The sequence below is a fragment of the Acipenser ruthenus genome, chromosome 37 (genome assembly GCF_902713425.1).
Source record: "Acipenser ruthenus chromosome 37, fAciRut3.2 maternal haplotype, whole genome shotgun sequence".
NCBI classification, from domain to species: Eukaryota; Metazoa; Chordata; class Actinopteri; order Acipenseriformes; family Acipenseridae; genus Acipenser; species Acipenser ruthenus.
In genome coordinates this window covers 10,840,993-10,862,840 of record NC_081225.1, presented here as the reverse complement: position 1 = coordinate 10,862,840, position 21,848 = coordinate 10,840,993, and the positions used below count along the sequence as shown (strand labels likewise).

The window sequence follows — 21,848 nt, the reverse complement described above, 5'->3', positions numbered from 1 at the left end:
GCGTTTTGCTCACTCCATCTAAAGTTTCTCAAATAAATAATACCTGTCGTTCACGGAGTGTACGTGTGCGCTGCTGTCGTGATTATACAGCGTTGGTAAAGCCGCCGCGCCGGGACTGTGTCCCAGATACTCTCCCGTCTCTGCATGTCATCCGGGTCACGGGGAAGCCGCTGTTTCTTCCTCCTAACCTGGAGTTTGAAGGCGGCTTGCCTGTTTCAGTGGACTGTCTGTCTGCAGCAGCGCTTCATTGCTCTGCGTTTTCAACTTATTTCAAGTTGCCCCCCAAGCAGCACATGTGTTTTAAAACTTTTCAGAGGGAATGTTTCAGTATAATATTTTTATTTATTTCTTAGCAGACGCCCTTATCCAGGGCGAATTTCAATTGTTACAAGATATCACATTATTTTTACATACAATTACCCATTTATACAGTTGGGTTTTTATTGGAGCAATCTAGGTAAAGTACCTTGCTCAAGGGTACAGCAGCAGTGTCCCCCACCTGGGATTGAACCCACGACCCTCCGGTCAGGAGTCCAGAGCCCCTAACCACTACTCCACACATTCAGATGATATACAAATCTAGAGTAAGAGATTGTAATTAAGCACACAAACGAGAATCACTAAACAAACCATTCTGTTTGAAACAGAAAATGAATGACACAGCTCTGGCCAAAAGACTTGCATCACCTAGAACTCTGAGACATCGTTTAAAAATAATAATAATAATAATAATAATAATAATAATAATAATAATAATAATAATAATAATGAACATCATTTAGATCTTTTATTTCACATCATGTGATCAAAGACACTACAAAATGATATCGCAAAAGTCTACCGGAAGACACAGTTGGATTTCGAAGTCACATTATTCGGTTATGTATTTGGAAGGTAACATGGAAAGCGTTGTGTGGAATTCGATGTGTTAAGGTAACATTATACAGCAGGTTTCATTCGACTTCGTGAAGCGAAATGAATGAATACGACAGATCAGCTACTGCACGGGACACACGTTTCACACGTCACTCCCAGGCTAGCGAACACCAGAGACACTCCTGCTTCAGCACAGACTGAACTGAATGTCTTAGTGCAGCTGCTTCATTACAGTGAGCTGTGGCCTCTTTGTGCCTGACAGCCTTTTCAGCTGGATATTGAGGGGACAAGAGAAGAGGGCTCTTTCTGAACGGGGCTGGGTACAGGTAAGGAACACTCATCAGGGTCTGTCTCTAGCAGTTTTCTGTATCCTAATTCACTTTGCTTTGGTACCAACAATGTCCAGATGAAATAAAATCGCTTTCAGAACGTCCGGTCCGCATCGACGGCGCGCCGTTCAGTCGAAGTCCGGAATGTCCTCGTAGGAGTAACCACGGTAACCCTTGGAGGCGTAGTAAGCGATGCGCAGGTGATAGAACCCGGGCAGGAAAACCAGAATCCCAATGATGAGCACGGGCCAGGTCCGGTCATGGTTCTGACAGAGACGGAGAGAGAGAGAGGGAGAGAAGGGGGGAGGGGTTAGTGCTCTGTGATGTCAGAGACTTGTGTCTTTGTGATGTCACAAAATGGAACTTTTTCCTGTTGAAATATTCTAATCACATAAACATAATCTTACACAGATCTAAACCCACATTCCACCCCACGGGAGAGAAATATTACACCAAATCTAACACAGGTCTGTTACCAATGAATCCCATAGTCCCATGCGCCCCAAACACAGCGCCCCCTGCAGGCTGCGTGGCGTTACTCACCGTGACGTCGATGTACCCGGACAGCAGCAGAGCCCCAATGATGATGAGGAGCGAGCCAATGAGGAAGAGGATGGTAGCGAGGGCGATGGCCTTGTAGGGAACCCTGGGGGGGCTCTTCTTAAACTGAGAGGGGGGGGGGACGGGGGGACATCTCAGTATTACAACATGGAGACAGGCACAGCTACACAGCTTCCAACAACGTGCACAAGTGAACCATTTTCTACCATTCCCTTATTTGAACGATATATATTTTAATAGGGGCAGCAGTGTGGAGTAGTGGTTAGGGCTCTGGACCGGAGGGTTGTGGGTTCAATCCCAGGTGGGGGACACTGCTGCTGTACCCTTAAGCAAGGTACTTTACCTAGATTGCTCCAGTAAAAACCCAACCTTATAAATGGGTAATTGTATGTAAAAATAATGTGATATCTTGTAATGATTGTAAGTCGCCCTGGATAAGGGTGTTTGCTAAGAAATAAATAAAATAATAATATCTTAAATGCACACTGCAGTTAAACCTCGTCTTTATATATAGAACACACAGCATATGTGTGTGTATGTATACACACAGCAGGGTGTGTCGGTTCTGTCAGTCTGTGTGTGTGTGTGCGTGTGAGACTCACCTGCAGATCGATGTAACTCTCATCACTGTCTGCCAGTTTGGAGTACTTCACCTTACTGCTGGGGATCCCTGCGGACACACTGCTGCGAGCCGGCATCATAACCAAGGCAGAGAGACGCAGCGACCGGAGCCTGGGGGGCGAGAGAGCGGGTGAGAGGGAGAGAGAGAGAGAGAGAGAGGACTGAGAGACTGACACACACTTATTGTAAATTCCAAAACAGCTACTGCAATGGTACAGCAGGGCTGCGAATGTTTAAACGCGAAAAGGGAGAAAGACTGCGCGGTGTCGTTATCACGTCACGCTGCTGTCTGGCTCCGGGTGCCCGCATGTATCCTATCAATAATTGAAGTCGACAAACACAGTGACAATACTTGCATGCATACTGCAAGGAAAACAAACACGCGTACGTCTGTATAACTAAATAAGTTACCTAATTAAAATAACATCATGTCTATAAGACTGTTTCTGCAACACAACATGACTTAATAACTACGTCACAGTTACCTGTTTATGAATAGCTGTCCGTGGCACACGGTGCAGTGTCGACTCGCTCTTTGCTATGCAATGCTGAGCGCTCTCTAAATCGCACACGGTTAATGATATCTCGCTGTAATAATGGTTTTGTTTTTCGACGCTTGTTTCGTGGTTCGCATTTACATCCCGACACGTACAATTCCAAGGAGCTGCACTTCCGGACTGCCTCTCATTGACATACACACAATGATGGCGTCATCACTCACCGCCCGGCAGGCACCCTGGAAAAAAAAAAACACGGAACGGATTCCTGCGGAATGGATTCGGGAATTGCATTATTATTATTATTATTATTATTATTATTATTATTATTATTATTATTATTTATTAGCAGACGCCCTTATCCAGGGCGACTTACAATTGTTACAAGATATTGCATTATTTTTACATACAATTACCCATTTATACAGTTGGGTTTTTACTGGTGCAATCTAAGTAAAGTACCTTGCTCAAGGGTACAGCAGCAGTGTCCCCCCACCTGGGATTGAACCCACGACCCTCCGGTTAAGAGTCCAGAGCCCTAACCACTACTCCACACTGCAGCATGAAGTATATTGTAATATAGGCGATGCATTTAATCGATAAACACAGGGCACGTTCGGTGGATTGCTGTAACTTCAGATCATTCTCAAAGCGTAATAAGTGTATAATAATCTAATGAATATAAAGGTGAGCGGTGAGTCGGTGCGGAACGAGGGAGAGGGTTCAGAATCCCATCATGAAACCTGAAGGAACACTCGACCAGCGTTCCATGTCGTAATTCTGACAGTCACCCACTAGGCGGCGACAAATGCACTATACACGATACACGCTATTTTTTTTATCATATAAATCAACATAACCCGCACCAGCTTGGTTTATATAGAGCGTCCTTCACGCACAAGCATCTCGGGACTGAATTCCTCACGAATACGCCACAAAAAAACAGTTTTCAGCCTCGTTTTAAAACATCAGGTGTTGCAAGCACCTCCTTGAGATTATGTGAATGCGTGCTGGCTTATCTCCGTTTACTTTTGCTGCGTCGATGCTAAGATACGGGTTCACAGCTGAGCGTAGACCAATTGATTCTCTCCTGAGGGAAACGTCCGTTTTTACGCAACAAGTTAGTAAGTTTGCGTGAAACCGTCTGCATTGAAAGCAATGGCACCGTGTTGTAGCCGCGGCGCACCTTACGCACTGTTCCTGACCACTTCAGTCCACTGGCACCAAAACGTGACTTAAGACTAATCGCTCTCTGAATTGTGCATCCACACGGGTGCAATGCGATGAATACTATCTAGACAGGTTAGTTCGAAAGAGACGGAGAGCGAGGAAAGAGCGAGTCGTGTGTTTCTTTTCGCATTGCTTATTGTGATGTTTGACAGTAAGTAAACCAAGCAACAGCCAACAAAAACGTCTCTTTGAACTTGGGGTGTGGAAGTTGTGAAATTAATAGCCTGCGGCCAGGTAGATGGCAGAGGGAGGGGTTTGAGAACGAGGGGGGGGGGGGGGGGGGGTCATTTGAGAACCGTCCACAGGCAGAGACCATTTGGAGATTTCTATGAAGTGCGTGGATTGTGTTTGGGCTCGGGCTCGGGAGAATTAAAGGTGTCTTCGGGCGTGGGAGTTGGTTGGGGAAGTGTGGGGATGAAACAGGAGAGCGAGAGAGAAGACAGAATTGCTTTGATTTAAGAATAATAAGAGAGGACCGAGTTTGAGAGAAAGACGGATAGGAGAGAAGGATCAGGAAGCAAAATGCGATAGAGTGAAAACGGTTGAATGAGGGGCAAACAAGACGAAGGATAAGTGAAAGAAGAGGGGAAAACAGAAGACGAAGCTGTGCTTGGGAGAGGAAGAGGGGACAACTTGAAGAGGCAATTGGAAGAAAATGCGCGTGAAGAAAAAAAACGTTTTGATTGCAAATGTGAGACGTGTGAGTGACTGAGTGTGCGCGGAGAGAAAGCAAGCATTTAACTTGGGTGAGAGAGAGAGTGGGGAGTTGAGAGAAAGGAGGGGGAGAGATATTTGCATTGTTTATTACAGGCGGTGGGTAGGTGAGAGAGAGAGGGGGGGAGGAGGAGGAGGAGGAGGAGGAGCAGGCGAGCGAGATCAGTTTACTCATTCAGAGAGAAGGGGACAGCGAAACCCAAGGAGCCGCTGCCATTGTACCAGACCGCACTTCAGTCCACGAAAAGACGTCTAATTTATTTGAAGAGCAATAACGCACTGCACACGGACCACGCATTCACAGCCTCCTTTTATTCAACAGCGTTTCCTAAACTTCGTGGTGATGCGCTGCGAGGGTTCAGTCTAATCGGGTGCTTCTCCAGGACTGTTTATATGCTGGTCCATTTGTTTGGCAATAGCAGGCATGCTGTATAATACAGACCAGATTGGAGATTATTAAAACCCAATCCAGCGCTTGGCAGACTGGGAGTGGGATATTTCTGACGCATCTGTTTGAGATAACTCGGAGTCGAATTTGCTGGAATATGAATCAGAAACAGATCTAGGTTTTTTGTAATACAACGCTTTCAGCAGTGAGATTGAGGAACAAGCCGCGGTCACATATTTTCAACAATATTTTGTCCGTCAGTTAACGTGGGATTTTAAAGAAGTGTTCTGAGATTAACAGCTGTACTGTTCATTATCCGTGCATTTAAAAAAAGGACGTGATCAAACTAAACACAACTTCGCGTGCGAGTTTTTACATTCTCGTGTATTAGTTCGCGTGTTTAGGGTATTAATTTTAAAAAACTAATGAAAAATGTGAATGCATTTCGTGCAGGGAAGGTGACTCGTCTTTAAACAAGCTAAAATAAAACTATACCTAAATATTCTCTTTATTATTTAAATAGACAATGTATATATTTAAAATGTATACTTTTATAATAGCTGTATAATACAGAGCCCGTAAAACGTCTACACGATTTTACAACAGGAACCATACGCATTTATAGTTTTAAAATAAAGAAAGTCGGCATTTATTACGCTTCGGATTATTTATAATAGCGTCAAAATAAAAAAAAAAAAACTTTTTTTTTAAACAAATACCCTGAAGCAACGCTTTTTGTCCCAGACGCAGCTCGCGTTCCCTTCGCTGTTCTTTCAGAGCGCTGGACGAGTCACCGTCTCTACATGTCAGTCTGTGCTTCTGCGAAGCTCTCAACATCTGTTAATTGAAAGCGATTTAAAGTGACGACTCTTTGTCACCGAGGCGTGTGTTACCGGCACTGGCACGGCTTCAGAAGACGCTTTCTGGCTACGTTTGGAGTTCTGACCCGAGTCAACTTTCCAATCCTCTTTGGATGGACTGGAGAAGCCGCCCGGCTGTGGATTCTGATTTCAAACCATTCCACTCGGATTTTCCAGCCTTGGCGTGTGATTTGCGGGGACCCGCGCTATTGATCGGAATGAGAAGCTGATTGAAGTCCAGTTTTGAAAAGCAGACTCCGGTACGAAGGTAGGTTTTCTTCACAATATCGATATAGCTGCGCGCTGTAGCACGCTAGCACACGATTCCCCTCTTCACACCACTGAAGAGACAGCGACACGCTTTGAAATATGCATGTTGTAGTTTTTCATTGATTCACATTCCAAAGTGTTTAATAATATACAAGACACTGTCTGCAACATATATGTATCTATTTATTAGTCTTCAGTGCGCTGTTCATAGTCCAGTTTGTTTACATTAGCTGCACACACCCCCATTGGAACCTGCTGCTGCATGATGGAGCCAAGCTTGCAGCAGGAGGAGGTTATAAGCCTACATGTCTGTAAGCTCTCTGTTACGGCCCAGGAAGTATAAAGTGTCTTGTTTTTCCAAATGTTTTTCTTATATATAAAAATGTACAGCTGCCTCTGTCATTCACCAGTCTGTCTGTCTGTATATGTCTACCTGTCCATCCTTCTCTCTCGATCTGTTTCTCAGGTAGGGGTGTTCCTAATAAAGTGTCCAGACAGCAGAGGTGTCACGTTCTCTATTGCTGAAGCCTCCAGTGAATTCAGTCAGGCTGTGTTTGAATGGCTCTGTCTTATTTATTACAGTGCATTCTGTGAAGCTCACTGCAGTACGTTTGTGAAGTTGCATTGTTTTCATGGTGTGAGCTCCACTGGGCTTTTTCAAACACGGCTATCAGTACTGATAACTGAACTAGCATTAGATAAGAAAGACACATACATATGAGATTAAATGTGTGACTGTGTGTGTGTGTGTGTGTGAGAGAGAGAGAGAGAGAGTTTCCCTGAGTGTGTGTGTCAGTGTCAGTGTCAGTGTTTGTGTGTTTGTCAGTGTATGTCAGTGTTTGTTTGTGCTTGTGGATTTTGGCCACAGGTGACCAGGTCCAGAAATAACCCAGAGGTCAATAATTCAGTTAAAGGGAATTAGCTGGAGATTACAGTAGCAGAAAGAGGCTGGGTTAGTGTGTGTGTGTGTGTGTGTGTGTGCGTGTGCGTGTGTGTGTGTGTGCGGGGGAGGGGGAGGATCTCTGTCTGTCTGTCTGTCTGTCTGTCCTGCAGTCCGTCACCCAGCATGGTTACAATGCATATTAAATTCAGATTAGTAAACTCGGTCAGTATGTCGAACACTGTGTCAAACACAAGATCCATATCCACTGAATACTGTGCAGTAGGACGGGCATGTTCTGGGTATTCTGCTGTGTTTGCTGGGCACTATTTGCCAGTACTGAGCCGTATACTAAAAGCCCCTTTTGCAATGGCGTGCATGCTGGTGGAATTCTCCCAGACAGACAGACAGACAGACAGACAGACAGACACTAGACCTCACTGGTTTACACAGGCGCTCTGCCCCTGCTCCGTATTTAGCACAGTACTGAAGTTGCGTGTAACAATGGCATATTGAATATAATACAAAGGCAATGTGCTGAACGATGTATTCCACACGCTCCTCATGATCCTGACTCCAGCGTCTCCTCCTCTCTGCAGTTCCAGCGAGCGCGTCTCCCCTGTCCTGACTCCAGCATCTTCTCCTCTCTGCAGTTCCAGCGAGCGCGTCTCCCCTGTCCTGACTCCAGCGTCTCCTCCTCTCTGTGGTTCCAGCGAGCACGTTTCCCCTGTCCTGACTCCAGCGTCTCGTCCTCTCTGTGGTTCCAGCGAGCACGTCTCCCCTGTCCTGACTCCAGCGTCTCCACCTCTCTGTGGTTCCAGCGAGTGCGTCTCCCCTGCAATGACTTTGCAGCTCCGGCTCTGACTGGGAGATGGGATTGGGGACTCTCTGGATTCTGAGTTTCATCACTGGAGCAGCTCACTGCCTTTCAGGTGAGAATGAAGCAACACTCCCCTCGTCCCTCCCTCCCTCCCTCTCTCCATATCCTCACTCTCTCTCTCTCCCTCCCTCTCTCTATATCCTCTCTCTCTCGATATCCTCTCTGTCTACCTCCCTCCCTTCTTCATTCACTTCATCAATCTTTCTCTACTGCCCTCCCTACAACCTCTCTCTGTGTTTCCCAGTTCCTGTACTGGTTGTACTGGTGTTTACCCCCCCCCCCCTCTCTCTCTCTCTCCCAGTTCCTGTACTGGTTATACTGGTGTGTAACCCCTCTCTCTCTCTCCCTGTTTTCCAGCTCCAGTGCAGGGTGTGGAGTCTGTGGTTCGCTCCAGGGTGGGGGGCTCGGCTGTCCTGGGCTGTAACCTGACCCCCCCCTCGGCCCCCCTTCCCTTCCCCCTGCATGTCATCGAGTGGGTGCGGCTGGGCTGGGCTGTGCCCGTCTTCATCAAGTTCGGGTTGTACTCTCCCCGCGTGCACCCCAACTACCAAGGTGAGAGCCGCTTGCAAGACCCTCCTTTATCTCTGAGCAGGGCTGGCTGAGCAGAGGAGGAGTCATGATGGTGGCTGCCACTCCACTCCACCAGCGCTTGTGTTCTCCACCTCAGGCAGGGGGTGGCGCTGTCGCTGAGGATTCCCAGTTCCTCGCTGTAGCCTGCATGCAAACTAGCTTGGAGCTGGAATCGGGTCAGGGAGTGTTTGAATGGGGTTCAGAAGCATTGATTCCTCCGAACCCCCTTGAGTTTGGCTTGGAGAATCTAGAAGGGTCTTCACAGAGCGGAGTGCACCATAAAACACCCTGTTAATAGAGGAAGGGACCTCCGTTGTGTGCAGCTGGTTCTGTAGATTAACAGGCTGTCTTCAGAGAGAGAGAGGAGGAAAGAGAGAGGAGGGAGAGGGGGAGAGGGCAGGGTGGCACACTGCATGAACATACAGAGAGAGAGAGAGAGAGGAGGGAGAGGGGGAGAGGGCAGGATGGCACACTGCATGAACATACAGAGAGAGAGAGAGAGAGAGAAGGAAAGAGAGGAGGGAGAGGGGGAGAGGGGGAGAGGGGGGTGTTTTGATTATTTGGGGTCTGAGCTGCTGAGTGGATTTTCAAAGCACAGCGCTAATCCATCTGGACAAGCACCCTGGAGTTACTGAGTGAGGAGGGTGAGGCATCTGCTGGGTCACTGATGTTGCTTCTCATGGTAAAGCACAGGGAAGCATTGTGAAGCACAGAGAGGTACAGGAAAGCAGATTTCAGATACATGGCAAGCCAGGGTAAAGTATAAGCATGGGGAAATAACTTAAACTACTAACTGTTAAACTGCTCTGCAAATGTACGGCTGGTTGACTTTTGTAAGGGTTGCAGGGAGGTTCAAATCCTTTCTGCCTCTGTCTGAACACCAGAACACAATACCATGAAATAATCTCATTGCATTGCCAGCAATGGCAACACAGTGCATTGAGAGCAGATTCTGCACAGTGCAGCGGTCCTGATACGGCAGCACACTGTCTGTCTGGTAATGATATGGGACTGCAGTGGATTACCAGCAGTGTGGATTTGGGTGTTCGTAGCATTGGGATGCTATTGGAATGAAGAGCCCCTTGTGCTTCCATTGTCTTCAGACAGTACAGAACCATTGCATTCTGGTGCCTGTGAACTGGGGTTCTGTTCCATTTTTTGGAGCAGTCTGTGTAAATGAATGGGAGGGAGGGGGTTCGTTTCATTAGTGTGGTGTCCTGTGGTGGGACCCAGTAAACTCAAGGGGATGTTTCTGTAGAGGAAGCGGAGAATGCAGGCATTGTCTAGGGAAGACAAAGGGCAGCTTTACTGAGACACAGGGCTGTTTTTATTGTGTGTTCATAGACGTTTATACAATCAGGGTTCCCACAGAGCACTGTGGACAGGACAGCACAGCAAGGCTCTGCCAACACCAGATTACAACTTTACATAGACACCGCTGTGTTGGGTAGCTGCTGTAGTTCTGTACAGGGGGTTTATATTAGTGTTATATAGTGTGGTCCTGCCAGCATTGCCCTGTGGACCAGGACAGCACAGCGAGGCTCTGCCCAGCACACAGCAGGCAATGCCAGCGCACTAGATTACAGCTTTATATTGACACTGTGTTGGGTAGCTGCTGTAGTTCTGTAGAGGTGTGTAGTGGCGGTACACCCGCCCCTGTGTTTATTTGTATTTGTATCGGGTTACTGTGATTTAAATGTATTGTCTGTGTTGCTAAACGCGTGCAGAATGTGGCCATCTCCAAATGAATGAAGGGATTGCCAGTCTGGAGATGGCCAGGTCTATATACAGAGCGGGTCAGCCGCTCGTCGGGGTGGGTGGTTCAGAGAGGAGGAACGTAAGCAGTAAGATATGAAACCGAATTGCTACCCGCGCTGGATTTCCACCGGCGCGGTACTCGCGTAGTTACAATAGTGTGTCTGTTTGTTTTGGCCAGCGTGCCGTTTTGTTTTGTGTCCCAGTCTTTTTTTTTATTTTTGTTGTTGAACTGTTTTTATTTAATAAAGAACAGAGCGCATTTACGACTCCCCCCATAGTGCCTGTCACCTTCCTGGTCTGTGACGTCACCACTCGACCATCCTGTGTTTTGTAGTGTGGTCAGGTGAGCATTGCTCTGTTTACAGGACAGTAAAGTGAGGTTTCGCCAGAGTAATAAACTGTTGCTGTCTCCCTGGTTTTATAGTGTTGAGAATGGACCATTTCCCTGTGTTTATAGCAACAAGCTTGGTGAATCATTATGTACGTTTTGATAAGGAGAGTTCAACCAGGCTCCTCCAGCATAACTAGATTACATCATTATACACTGGGTAGCTGCCGTAGTTCTGTACAGGGGGTTTATATTAGTGTTATATAGTGTGGTCCTGCCAGCATTGCCCTGTGGACCAGGACAGCACAGCGAGGCTCTGCCCAGCACACAGCAGGCAATGCCAGCGCACTAGATTACAGCTTTATATTGACACTGTGTTGGGTAGCTGCTGTAGTTCTGTAGAGGTGTGTAGAGTGTTTTATAGCGTGGTCACGTGAGCATTGCTCTGTTCACAGGACAGTAAAGTGAGGTTTCGCCAGAGTAATAAACTGTTGCTGTCTCCCTGGTTTTATAGTGTTGGGAATGGACCATTGCCCTGTGTTCGAAATAGCAAACTTGATGAAGTAATTACTTCTGCATTGATAAAGTGATCAGAGTTCAGGATCCTGGAACAACAGAAGCTCATGAGAGCAGAAAGAGAATGTAATAAACGGACTGAGCCAGGCTTCCTCTGAACCCAGGGGAACCAGACCCAGTCTACAGGGCTCTGATCAGCAAGCCTTTCAACACTTCAAACAGATTGCTAATATTATTACTAGTGTGCGTGTGAACCTGCCTGGAGTAAGAGAGAGGGGAGAGGGAGAAGAGAGGGGAGAGAGAGAAGAGAGGGGAGAGAGAGAAGAGAGGGGAGAGAGAGAAAGATCAAAAATAGGGAAGAGAGGGGAGGGGGACGTGAGAGAGAAAGAAATTTTAATAAGAAAAAAGTACAGCATCATGCAGCACTGTCTCTGTGTGTGTTTCTCTGTGCCTGTCTCTGTGTCTGTCTGTCTGTGTGTGTGTGTGTGTCTGTATTCTGTTTGAGAATCATCTCACTTTAATGAATGCTGAGCAGACACAGGAGAGCTCTTCTCTGTCCAGTAGCACAGTCTGATTTGAGTGCATACTCCTGGTAAGACACACTAGATGAATCCTATAGGAATATGATCATGTTGGATCCGTCAGATAGACACTAATATAGCCGTGCCTGTGAGAATATTGAGAGCATGTTGAAATGATTGCTTTGCTGCTAGAATATGTTTCCTGGTTGTGTCAATACAGCCTGATTTGAATCGCTGTGTGTGCAGAGAGTTTATTACATTATCAGCAGGATCAGATGGAACAGGGAAGAATAGGTATTGTCTCCGCACTGTAATCCCGGGAGATTGCCTTGTCTTTATTGTGAAGCTGTTTTATTATATTTACGATGACTCACTCAGTGTGGCTCTACCTGTAGAACGAGCACTACATTGAATTGGAGACAGAGAGAAAGGAGAAGAGGAGAACACAGGACACAAAGGTCTTTCCTTTGTGTGTGAGGGGAGGAGAGAGGGAAGAGGGTGAGGGAGGAGAGAGAGAGGGGGATGGGTGGCGGATTATCAACACTGAAAAGAAAAAAAAAACAACAATTAGAGAACAAAGGTCTCCGTGCACTTCCTGTCTGTGTGGCAGCCTGTGCCTGAGAGACACACACTTGGGAGAGGTTGTGTTGATACTGTCGATGGGCATGTGCTGTAGACAGACAGGAATGTAGATCTACAAAAACTACAGTGATACAGCAGAACTGAATTCAGATCAGGGAGGAGCACGCTATAGGATCTATAGGATCTATAGGACAGAGACTCCCAAAAATAGCTGGGGTTTTGGGGCTCAGAGTCCTGGAATAGAACTGCGAGGACAGGTATTACAATCAACTGATCTGACTGCAGGGGTCAATACAGACCAGGAGACCAGAGAGAGGGAGAGACTGTGGTCAATACAGACCAGGAGACCAGAGAGAGGGAGAGACTGTGGTCAATACAGACCAGGAGACCAGAGAGAGGGAGAGACTGTGGTCAATACAGACCAGGAGACCAGAGAGAGGGAGAGACTGTGGTCAATACAGACCAGGAGACCAGAGAGAGGGAGAGACTGTGATCAATACAGACCAGGAGACCAGAGAGAGAGAGAGAGAGTTAACTGCAAGTACTTCATTTACAAAGATCCATTCATAAGAGGGTTAACCGGATTAGAGAGAAGGAGAGAGGGAGAGGGAGAGGGAGAGGGAGAGGGAGAGGGAGAGGGAGAGGGGGGGGTTCTGATTGTATTCAAATCAAAACATCCCTCACTATAATCTGTGTGTGTGTTCATTTGAATCAAAACAAAGTCTAGCTCACCCTCTCTCTCTGTCTCTGTCTGTCTCTGTCTGTCTCTCTCTCTCTCTCTCTCTCGCTCTCTGTCTCTCTCTCCCTCTCTCTCTCTCCCTCTCTCTCTCTCTCTCTCTCTCTCTCTCTCTCTCTCTCTCTCTCTCTCTCTCTCTCTCTCTCTCTCTCTCTGTGCCCTGGTGTTGATGGGATACAGCTCTCTGAAATGTCTTGGTAGCAGCCAGTTTGTAGCAGGTGGAAATGACGTCACATTAAAATTAGCCATCGTGTTGAACTGTCTGAACTATACTGTAAACCCCTGGGATGAAGCTGTCTGGAGAGTCTGTGATATTGTGTACTATTAGGAATTTATTAGTGTATTCATGGGGGGGGGGGGGGGGATATATATTTGCTTTAAAAAGTTGTTGAGTATATTATAAAAATAACAAATGGGGTTACTATGGGTCATCATTTGCATGAAGCTCCAGTGCCATGAATTCAAATGTCACCCGAAGAGCAATGCAAACATTGGAATTCACCGCAGCCCAGAAACTGCGCTACAGTATTGACACTCCACCCCATCCATCCGTTCAGTCTCTCGATCCCCTCTCAGAGAGAGAAAGCAGGCGTTTTGAAATCACAACAAGCATGGCAGTAACTTTCCTCCAATGAGATGTCAGCACCATGGAAACGCAGCCCCCCCCCCCCCCCCTCTCCCCCCACTCTTGTAGTTTGATATTCAGTTTCACAGTCTCATTCTCGCATGTCTCTATGGTAACTAAATTCAAATCCAAACTGCTGCCAGGTTACACCAGAATTCCCGACTTCAACAGTGCCCGGTGTCATCCCCATGGCAACGCATGGAAAGAATGCCTTTGGTCGCTACGGAGACGCTAAGACTGAGGGGAGGGGTTCCACTTTTAAAGGGACACAAGAAAGCAGCCAGTCAGGAGCCGGCTCTCCTTGTGTTTCAAAAATAAACAGAGAAAAAGAGACCTGTTATTTATGTGTTTATTAGTTATTCATGTGAATGGTACTAGGGCTGGAGATAAAGAAAGAAAGAAAGATTTCTATTAACAGACTAATATAAAATGCATGTGGGATTATAGATGGTTATGTGTTTATTATATATATTTTTGACAATGAAAGAAAGGTCTTCTGTATTTGTCCACAGAGCGGGGAGAGATCAAACCGCAGCAGCAATGTGATCCCCCCTCTCCCTTTCATTCAATGCACTCTCATGTCTATTGTCCTGACAAGTTTTACAGGTATTGCCACAGTCACTACTTCCTGACAGAAAGGCTCCTTGTCAGAGTGGAGCTTTGAGAATCGAACCCGGTGCGCTCCATGAAGGGTCAATTTAAAACAACAAAAGTGAGGGAGGAGAGGAGGAGGGATTAGGGGGAGAAGGAGAGGGGATATTCCGGAGCCCATGCTGTGGTTGCTAGGCGACTTGTAGATCAGGTTTCAAAGTATTTCTGTGAATGAGAGGGAGAGGGGGAAGGAGGGGTTGAGAGAGAGAAAGGGGGAGCACCTGTAGCACTTGTCATGTCAATAAAGCTCTGTGCATTCAATAAAAAGTTTTCTGCCATATTCTGTGTGTCTCTGTGCTGTGCTTTCTCTCTGTGTGTGTCTCTGTGTGCTGTGCTTTCTGTCTGTGTGTGTCTCTCTGTGCTGTCTCTCTGTGTGTGTCTCTGTGTGTCTCTCTGTGCTGTGTATCTCTGTGCTGTGTCTGTGTGTCTCTCTGTGCTGTGTCTCTCTGTGTGTCTCTCTGTGCTGTGTCTCTGTGTTGACTGTCCTGTTCTGATGTGCAGGTCGTGTCTCTCTGTGTGTCTGTCTGTGTGTGTCTCTGTGCTGTGTCTCTGTGTTGACTGTCCTGTTCTGATGTGCAGGTCGTGTCTCTCTGTGTGTCTGTCTGTGTGTGTCTCTGTGCTGTGTCTCTGTGTTGACTGTCCTGTTCTGATGTGCAGGTCGTGTCTCTCTGTGTGTCTCTGTGTGTGTGTTTCTGTGTGTCTGTGTGTCTCTCTGTGCTGTGTCTCTGTGTTGACTGTCCTGTTCTGATGTGCAGGTCGTGTCTCTCTGTGTGTCTCTCTGTGCTGTGTCTCTGTGTTGACTGTCCTGTTCTGATGTGCAGGTCGTGTCTCTCTGTGTGTGTCTCTGTGTTGACTGTCCTGTTCTGATGTGCAGGTCGTGTCTCTCTGTGTGTGTCTCTGTGTTGACTGTCCTGTTCTGATGTGCAGGTCGTGTCTCTCTGGCTCACGGTGCCTCTCTGCGGATCGATGGGCTGCTCTTGCAGGACGAGGGCTGGTTCGAGTGCCGGATCCTCTTTCTGGACAGACAGGAGGACGAGTTTCAGAACGGCACCTGGACCTTCCTCTCCATCACAGGTACCCCTCCCTCACGTAGCGTCTCAATGGGGGGTGTGTCTGAAGGTTATCCTGTCCACAAGGTGGGCAAGCCCATGCCCAGATAGCCGTCATGTTTAAACATATACTCGACACAGAATGAATTGGGCTTCTCACTTCCCTCTGAGGGTTACAATAGTGTGAAGCTATGTGGGAGGCAATGAGAAGCCCTCTAAACCCTGGAATGAAATGTGTGTATAAAGGTGTGTCAGTGTGTGATCTAACTGCCAGACCTTTTAATCAGCCAAGCACTAAAAACAAACCCAGCGGCCACAGTATGGGAACCTCGTGGGCTTCACTGTCCCCTGAGAGGCAGGAGGGGGGTCCCTGGTTAAAGACTGGAGCAAAGAAAATAAGCAGAACTTTTGCCATTCTCTAGGTCCTACACTTCCCTGTATAAGCTGTTAACCAGCTCCTTCTGAATAGAAGTCCTTTCAGAAAAGCTTCCTGCAGTAAAAGCAGAGTCTTTTGGAATGGAAATTGTCACCTCAGGTGAGGTGTAGCACATCTGTTAGCTTGACGAACGAGATCAAAGTGCAACAGTGAAGGAGGGATGAGCGATCCTAGAGCTGGATGTGAAAGCCTCCTGAGCACTCCTTTCACACAGCGCAGGGCTCGTGAGTGCTACTGTGAATCACAGTCAATGTGATTGAGCAATCTGTAATGGGTTTGTATTGGTCTTTGTTGTTTTGGATGGCGTCCAGTTGCATTCATCTCAGAGTCTAATGAAAAGGCTTGTTTGTGGTTTGGCTAGTGCCTTCATCATTGCTATTGAAACGAGGAGAAGTCAAGCAGACCAGCATTGTGTGCTTTTCGTTGCGCTCTTTCTTATCAGTACGTTGCTTGTTCTGCAGTCGATTGCACAAGAGCTCCTGTTTGCTGCAGGGCTTGCCTGAGCTGCTGTCTCCAGGCTCCAGTCACGTCACCCTCCTAAGCAAATCAGCCAGCTGGCTTTACAATGAGGGCTGATCGGCAGCCTGCGCACATTCCAAGGCAATGATGAACACCTTTAAAGGGATCGTGGTGTCGGAGCCACCATTTTCTTAAGCCTTTGTAAAGGTTGTTACTGTGTATAAATATGCAGTTAAACGTATTATTGTTATTACTCAGTCAGTCTATTAAGTGTTAATGAAGTATTTACTACCATGATAACTATTTGATTACAAGTGGCTATGTTTTGCATGAGCGCAGGTGAAGCGATGTGGTTATTGTGCGCTGAATTGCAGACGCTGTGGAAACTGCAGCTGCGGTCAGACGCACAGGCAGAGAGACGGACGGACGGACAGACAGCCCGGTTAATTGCCCCTTGGACTCTTATTTTTTTTAAGAAAGCGAGCTTGTATGCCTTGCCATCCTGGTTCAGACACAGACACTGAAAGCACACCTGTGTACAGCACCAAACTCCGAGAATGCATTGCTGTGTGAATTGCAGTGATCTCAATAGGGTTGCATTGAGACTGCTCTGTGTACATAGAGAGAGAGAGAGAGAGAGAGAGATTTTTATTCAAAAGAGTGTCGTAGAGATTCTAGAACTATTGGCAATAAAGAATACCGGGAGATGTTTCTGTGTTGCTGCACAGTATTGAAATGTTCTGACGTTATTGTAGTGAATTTTTACACTGTTGTACGTCACCTTGTAATAATTTCATGTAATAATTCAAAATGAACACACTGATCAACACTAAACGGAAATGTTTGTTTGCTGTTAAGGGTATGTCGCACAGACAAGCTCGCTGATTGGCCCGTTTCTGTCTCTCTAGCCCCACCTGTGTTTATCAAGACTCCACCCCCTGTGGTGGAAACACTGGAAGGTAATTCGCTGGCCCTGACTTGCTCCGCCCACGGCAATCCTCAACCAATCATCACTTGGAGGAAAGACGACGTCATCCTAGAAAGCGGGGAGAAGCTAGAGGTGAGGAACTATTATTATTCTCTCGATAATATTATTGCAGCACAAATACATGCAGTGTTGGGTGTTTAGTTAGAGAGCACTGCCCTCTTGTGGGCTGTGGGGTATCGCAGGGCAGTGATCTGTGCTCCTCTCATCTCCTGCCTGTCAGCTTTCCAATGGGACGGTGTTCCTGTCTCCTGTGGGGAGAGCCAGCACAGGGCGGTACGAGTGCCAGGCCTCCAATCAGGAGGGAAACATCACCCACTCTGCACAGCTCCTGGTGCTAGGTGAGTGTCTGTGTGTGTCCTGTCTCCCTGTCTCTCTCTCTCTCTCCTCTCTCTCTCTCTCTCTCTCTCTCTCTCTCTCTTTTTCTCACTTTATTTTTTTTTTCTTTCTGCTCCCAGGTCCTCCAATCATAGTCCTCCAGCCGGCAGACCTCACGCTGAATGTATCCCAGGATGCCGCGCTGCACTGCCATGCCGAGGCCTATCCCTCCAACCTGACGTATCTGTGGTGGAAAGGAGAGGAGAACGTGTTTCACATCCAGTGAGTGCAGCGGCAGGGAGGTGCCGCGTTCATGTACTGCAGGGCACGTAGCAGATAAAGTGTGTGCTGCATAATGCACGCGTCTCTCTTGGGTTTGCTGGTATTGCACAATTGCTCAGTCTCGTGTTGATTCATTCCTGCTCACAGGTCTCTGAAGTCGCGGGTTCGAATCCTGGTCGACGGCACTCTGCTGATCCAGAGGGTGATCCCAGAGGATGCTGGGAACTACAGCTGTGTGCCGACCAATGGCATTCTGACTCCGCCCACCGCCTCTGCTTACATTCGAGTCCTGCGTAAGAACGACACAGCCCTGTCTGTCTTAGTGCCTGCCTGCCTCTCTCTCTGTGTCTCTGTCTCTGTCTCTCGTTTAATCATGCTCAGTGTTGTTTGTACTCATGCACTCTGAAGCGTCCGAGTTGTGTGCTTTCCCAGTGGCTTCTGGGTAATGCAGTTGTTCTGCTTCTCTCTCTAGACCCCGCCCAGGCGGTTGACATGCTGGCTGAGACCTATCTGCCAATGGGGATGCAGGGAGTGATCACATGTCCAGTGAGGGCGGACCCCCCAGTGCTGTTTGTCAACTGGACCAAAGATGGCCGTCCGTTGGACATCGAGATGGTGTGTCTGTGTCTGTCTGTCTCCCTGTCTGTGTGTCTGTCTGTCTGTCTGAATGGGGTTTCAATATCATCAGCTTAAACAGCATTGATTTAAATGATTTTTATAAGCCTTTATCAATTATCCAAACAGTACCATTCAGATCAGTTTAACAGACTGATAGCTAATATCATTTTCAGTGATCTAATCTCTCTCTCTCTCTCTCTCTCTCTCTCTCTCTCTCTCCAGCCCCCAGGTTGGGTTGTGAATTCCATGGGCTCGGTTTCCATAGCGACAGCCAATGAGGATGCGCTGGGCTTGTACACCTGCACTCCTTATAACAGCTACGGGACCGTGGGCCAATCAGCAGCCACCAGAGTCGTTCTGCAGGTACTGAACCAGTGCGACGAGAACAGACTGGGGAGGCAGCGGGATTTATATATTCCCAATCCACTGCACTCAGAAGCATCACTCGAAGGGGTTTAAAGACATTACAACAAAATAACTCCTCCTAAAAATAACTAGCAGTAAAAGAGAGCTTCAGAGCTCAACGGTGTGGGGACTGGAGCGAGCGAGCCACAGAAATGAAAATGGTGCACTGTAAAAGCAATAGCAAACTAAAACTAATTCAAATGAGTAACAAACAAGATAACCCATATATCAGAAAGCCTGAAAGTCAAAGCTGCTTCACACTGAGAAAACACACTCAGCACTAACGCTATGTATGACCCCAGACTACAGGGCCCTTCTTGTATAGTATGCAATGACAGTCTCTCTCTCTCTCTTTCTTTCTTTCTCTCTCTCTCTCTCTCTCTCTCTCTCTCTCTCTCTCTCTCTTAGGACCCGCCCACTTTCCGACTGTCTCCGCGGGCGGAGTATCTACAGGAAGTGGGGCGTGAGTTGGTCATTTCCTGTGCAGCCAATGGAGACCCCGCCCCAAACATCACCTGGACGAAGGTATGAGCTGTCAATCAGGCAAACTCAAGTGTGTCTGTCTGTCCTTCTGACTTTATCTCAGTGGCACAGAACAAAGAAACTTAACAGAAGGACCTTCCAATGCTGGCTGGCAGTCAATGAGAGAATGAGTTCTAGGGGAAGTGATGTGTCTGGTCCTGCGTTGAACTCTTCAGTGATTTGACAGTGATTCTCATCTGGTCCTGCGTTGAATGCTTCAGTGATTTGACAGTGGTTCTCTTCTGGTCCTGCGTTGAACTCTTCAGTGATTTGACAGTGGTTCTCTTCTGTTCCTGCGTTGAACTCTTCAGTGATTTGACAGTGATTCTCATCTGGTCCTGCGTTGAACTCTTCAGTGATTTGACAGTGGTTCTCTTCTGGTCCTGCGTTGAATGCTTCAGTGATTTGACAGTGGTTCTCTTCTGGTCCTGCGTTGAATGCTTCAGTGATTTGACAGTGGTTCTCTTCTGATCCTGCGTTGAATGCTTCAGTGATTTGACAGTGGTTCTCGTCTGGTCCTGCGTTGAATGCTTCACTTATTTGACAGTGGTTCTCTTCTGATCCTGCGTTGAATGCTTCAGTGATTTGACAGTGGTTCTCGTCTGGTCCTGCGTTGAATGCTTCACTTATTTGACAGTGGTTCTCTTCTGATCCTGCGTTGAATGCTTCAGTGATTTGACAGTGGTTCTCTTCTGGTCCTGCGTTGAATGCTTCAGTGATTCTCTCCCTCTCCTGCAGGTGGGATTAACCCCTCACTCCCTGTTCGGAGTGGCTGTGAACGGCTCCCTGATCCTCAGCCCTCTCAGTAAGGACCACCAGGGGGCGTGGGAGTGCCACGCGCGGAACAGAGTGGCGACCGTCTCCACACGCACCTCCGTGTCAGTGCTGGGTGAGTCACACTGCCCCCTACGGGGGGGGGGGGGGGGGGGGGGTCTGCGCAGTGCACAAGCAGCATCTCCAACAATACGGCGACCCTTTCAGCAAAGCTGTAACTCATGGTGTCAGTTTGTCGGTTTCTTATTAGTTTTACCTCCCATTGAAGCTCTGACTCCTCCCATTGAAGCTATGACTCCTCCCATTGAAGCTCTGACTCCTCCCATTGAAGCCCTGACTCTTCCCTTTGAAACCCTGTCCCTTGTGTGTCTGCCCGCAGGTACCAGCCCCCACGCAGTCTCCGAGCTCGCTGTCACTCCGGGGGTCAACACTGCCAACCTGACCTGGGAGCCGGGCTTCGACGGGGGGTACACTCAGAGATTCAGCGTGTGGTGAGTCAGTCTGTCCGTGTGTCTGTCTGTGCTCATGGGGAGGGGTTTGTCTGGCAGTCATTTAGAAGTTGTGCTAAGTAATGAGTCGCAGAGCGGTTGACCTGTGGTGCATCACATCTCCCTGACCCTCCCACTCCCTCTCCCTCAGGTTGAAGCGAGTGTCTCAGGGGAAACACGAGTGGACGTCCCTCCCAGTTCCTCTCTCCCAGTCCAGCTTACTGGTTTCCAGTCTGTTCCCAGACACTGCGTACCAGTTCAGTGTCCTGCCACAGAACAAGCTGGGCAGCGGGCCGTTCAGCGAGGTCGTGACGGTGCTCACACTGCGTGAGTCTGTCTGTCTGTCTGTCTGTCTGTCATCTAGGTTGGACTCTTCTCACTTGATACTCTGGCTTTATTATCCCAGGTCATTCACTTTTTCGATTTTGATTTCACAGCTGTGGTGGGGGATGGATTTTACTGACACAGCAAATGTTAACAAAATTCTCTCTCTCTCGCCAGCTGTCCCTCAAACAGAAGCCCCGCCTCCACTGGTGACATCACCACCCCTTCTGAACCCGCCTAGTTTGCTATCAGTCAACCAGAGCCTGAGGGGTGTGGTCTTGAGGTGGAACCCTCCCCTTTCACCGTCCCCGTCGATCAAGGGAATAATCCTCCAATCAAGACGCGAGAATGGGGACTGGGCGGTGCTTGATGGCTCCATCTCAGCCAATCAGAGCGAGATACTGGTGCAGGGACTGCTAAGGGTATTGAATGAATGGATGAATATATAAAAACTACAGAATAGATTCAGGCCCCAGGGCCACTGTCGCCTCAGCACTCCTGCGTTTCCATGCATTGGGTTTCCTTTGCTTGTGGAATAGCCTGCGTGAAATTAAACTGATTTCACTGAATCCATATCACTGTCGCTTTTATTTAGCTCTGTTAACTGCATCCACTATTTTGACAAAGCCATTGTACAGTTTTACATGAGAGCCCTTGACAATCCCAACACTCTCCCCTCCCCTCCCTCCCTCCCTCCGCCTCTCTCCAGGACTATAACTATGAGCTGCGGCTGCTGTCTCTGGGGGACAATGTGATCAGCGCACCGAGCGAGTCCGTCAACATCTCCACTGCAGG

At 47.8% G+C, this 21,848-nt stretch overlaps 2 protein-coding genes across 7 annotated transcripts in view; one reads left to right on the top strand and one right to left on the bottom strand.

Moving 5' to 3' along the window:
• Positions 1 to 322: 322 nt before the first annotated feature.
• On the bottom strand, positions 323 to 3,097 carry LOC117397805 (transmembrane protein 230-like). Its single transcript, XM_033996677.3, has 4 exons — positions 2,873 to 3,097; positions 2,369 to 2,498; positions 1,749 to 1,871; positions 323 to 1,471 (listed from the first exon to the last, which is right to left on the bottom strand). Exons 2-4 carry the CDS (start codon positions 2,465 to 2,467, stop codon positions 1,334 to 1,336), a joined length of 360 nt encoding a protein of 119 aa, XP_033852568.1. The 5' UTR covers positions 2,468 to 2,498; positions 2,873 to 3,097; the 3' UTR covers positions 323 to 1,333.
• Positions 3,098 to 3,828: 731 nt separating this feature from the next.
• Positions 3,829 to 21,848, top strand: part of LOC117397842 (uncharacterized) — a 26,533-nt gene continuing 8,513 nt past the window's right edge. Inside the window, exons 1-16 of one of the 6 annotated variants that reach the window (XM_059008627.1) lie at positions 3,829 to 4,186; positions 7,826 to 8,158; positions 8,464 to 8,658; positions 15,321 to 15,467; positions 17,246 to 17,397; positions 17,546 to 17,663; positions 17,781 to 17,922; positions 18,070 to 18,215; positions 18,395 to 18,537; positions 18,763 to 18,903; positions 19,354 to 19,470; positions 20,206 to 20,356; positions 20,621 to 20,732; positions 20,881 to 21,056; positions 21,231 to 21,475; positions 21,763 to 21,847. In XM_059008627.1, coding sequence (XP_058864610.1) covers positions 8,098 to 8,158; positions 8,464 to 8,658; positions 15,321 to 15,467; positions 17,246 to 17,397; positions 17,546 to 17,663; positions 17,781 to 17,922; positions 18,070 to 18,215; positions 18,395 to 18,537; positions 18,763 to 18,903; positions 19,354 to 19,470; positions 20,206 to 20,356; positions 20,621 to 20,732; positions 20,881 to 21,056; positions 21,231 to 21,475; positions 21,763 to 21,847 — 2,131 coding nt within the window. In that variant the 5' untranslated portion in view covers positions 3,829 to 4,186; positions 7,826 to 8,097. Of the gene's footprint in view, positions 4,266 to 4,408; positions 6,345 to 7,825; positions 8,159 to 8,463; positions 8,659 to 15,320; positions 15,468 to 17,245; positions 17,398 to 17,545; positions 17,664 to 17,780; positions 17,923 to 18,069; positions 18,216 to 18,394; positions 18,538 to 18,762; positions 18,904 to 19,353; positions 19,471 to 20,205; positions 20,357 to 20,620; positions 20,733 to 20,880; positions 21,057 to 21,230; positions 21,476 to 21,762; position 21,848 lie in introns of those variants that run through there. The other 5 variants (XM_059008626.1, XM_059008625.1, XM_059008624.1 and 2 more) reach the window with 5 other exon arrangements.

Bases quoted from the DNA above. Each gene is read 5' to 3' on its own strand.
- LOC117397805 (XM_033996677.3), bottom strand. From the start codon at position 2,467: ATGATGCCGGCTCGCAGCAGTGTGTCCGCAGGGATCCCCAGCAGTAAG. The intron at 1,872-2,368 runs GTGAGTCTCACA...CCCCCCTCTCAG, and splicing joins AGAGTTACATCGATCTGCAG to TTTAAGAAGAGCCCCCCCAG. The intron at 1,472-1,748 runs GTGAGTAACGCC...CGTCTCTGTCAG, and splicing joins CCGGGTACATCGACGTCACG to AACCATGACCGGACCTGGCC.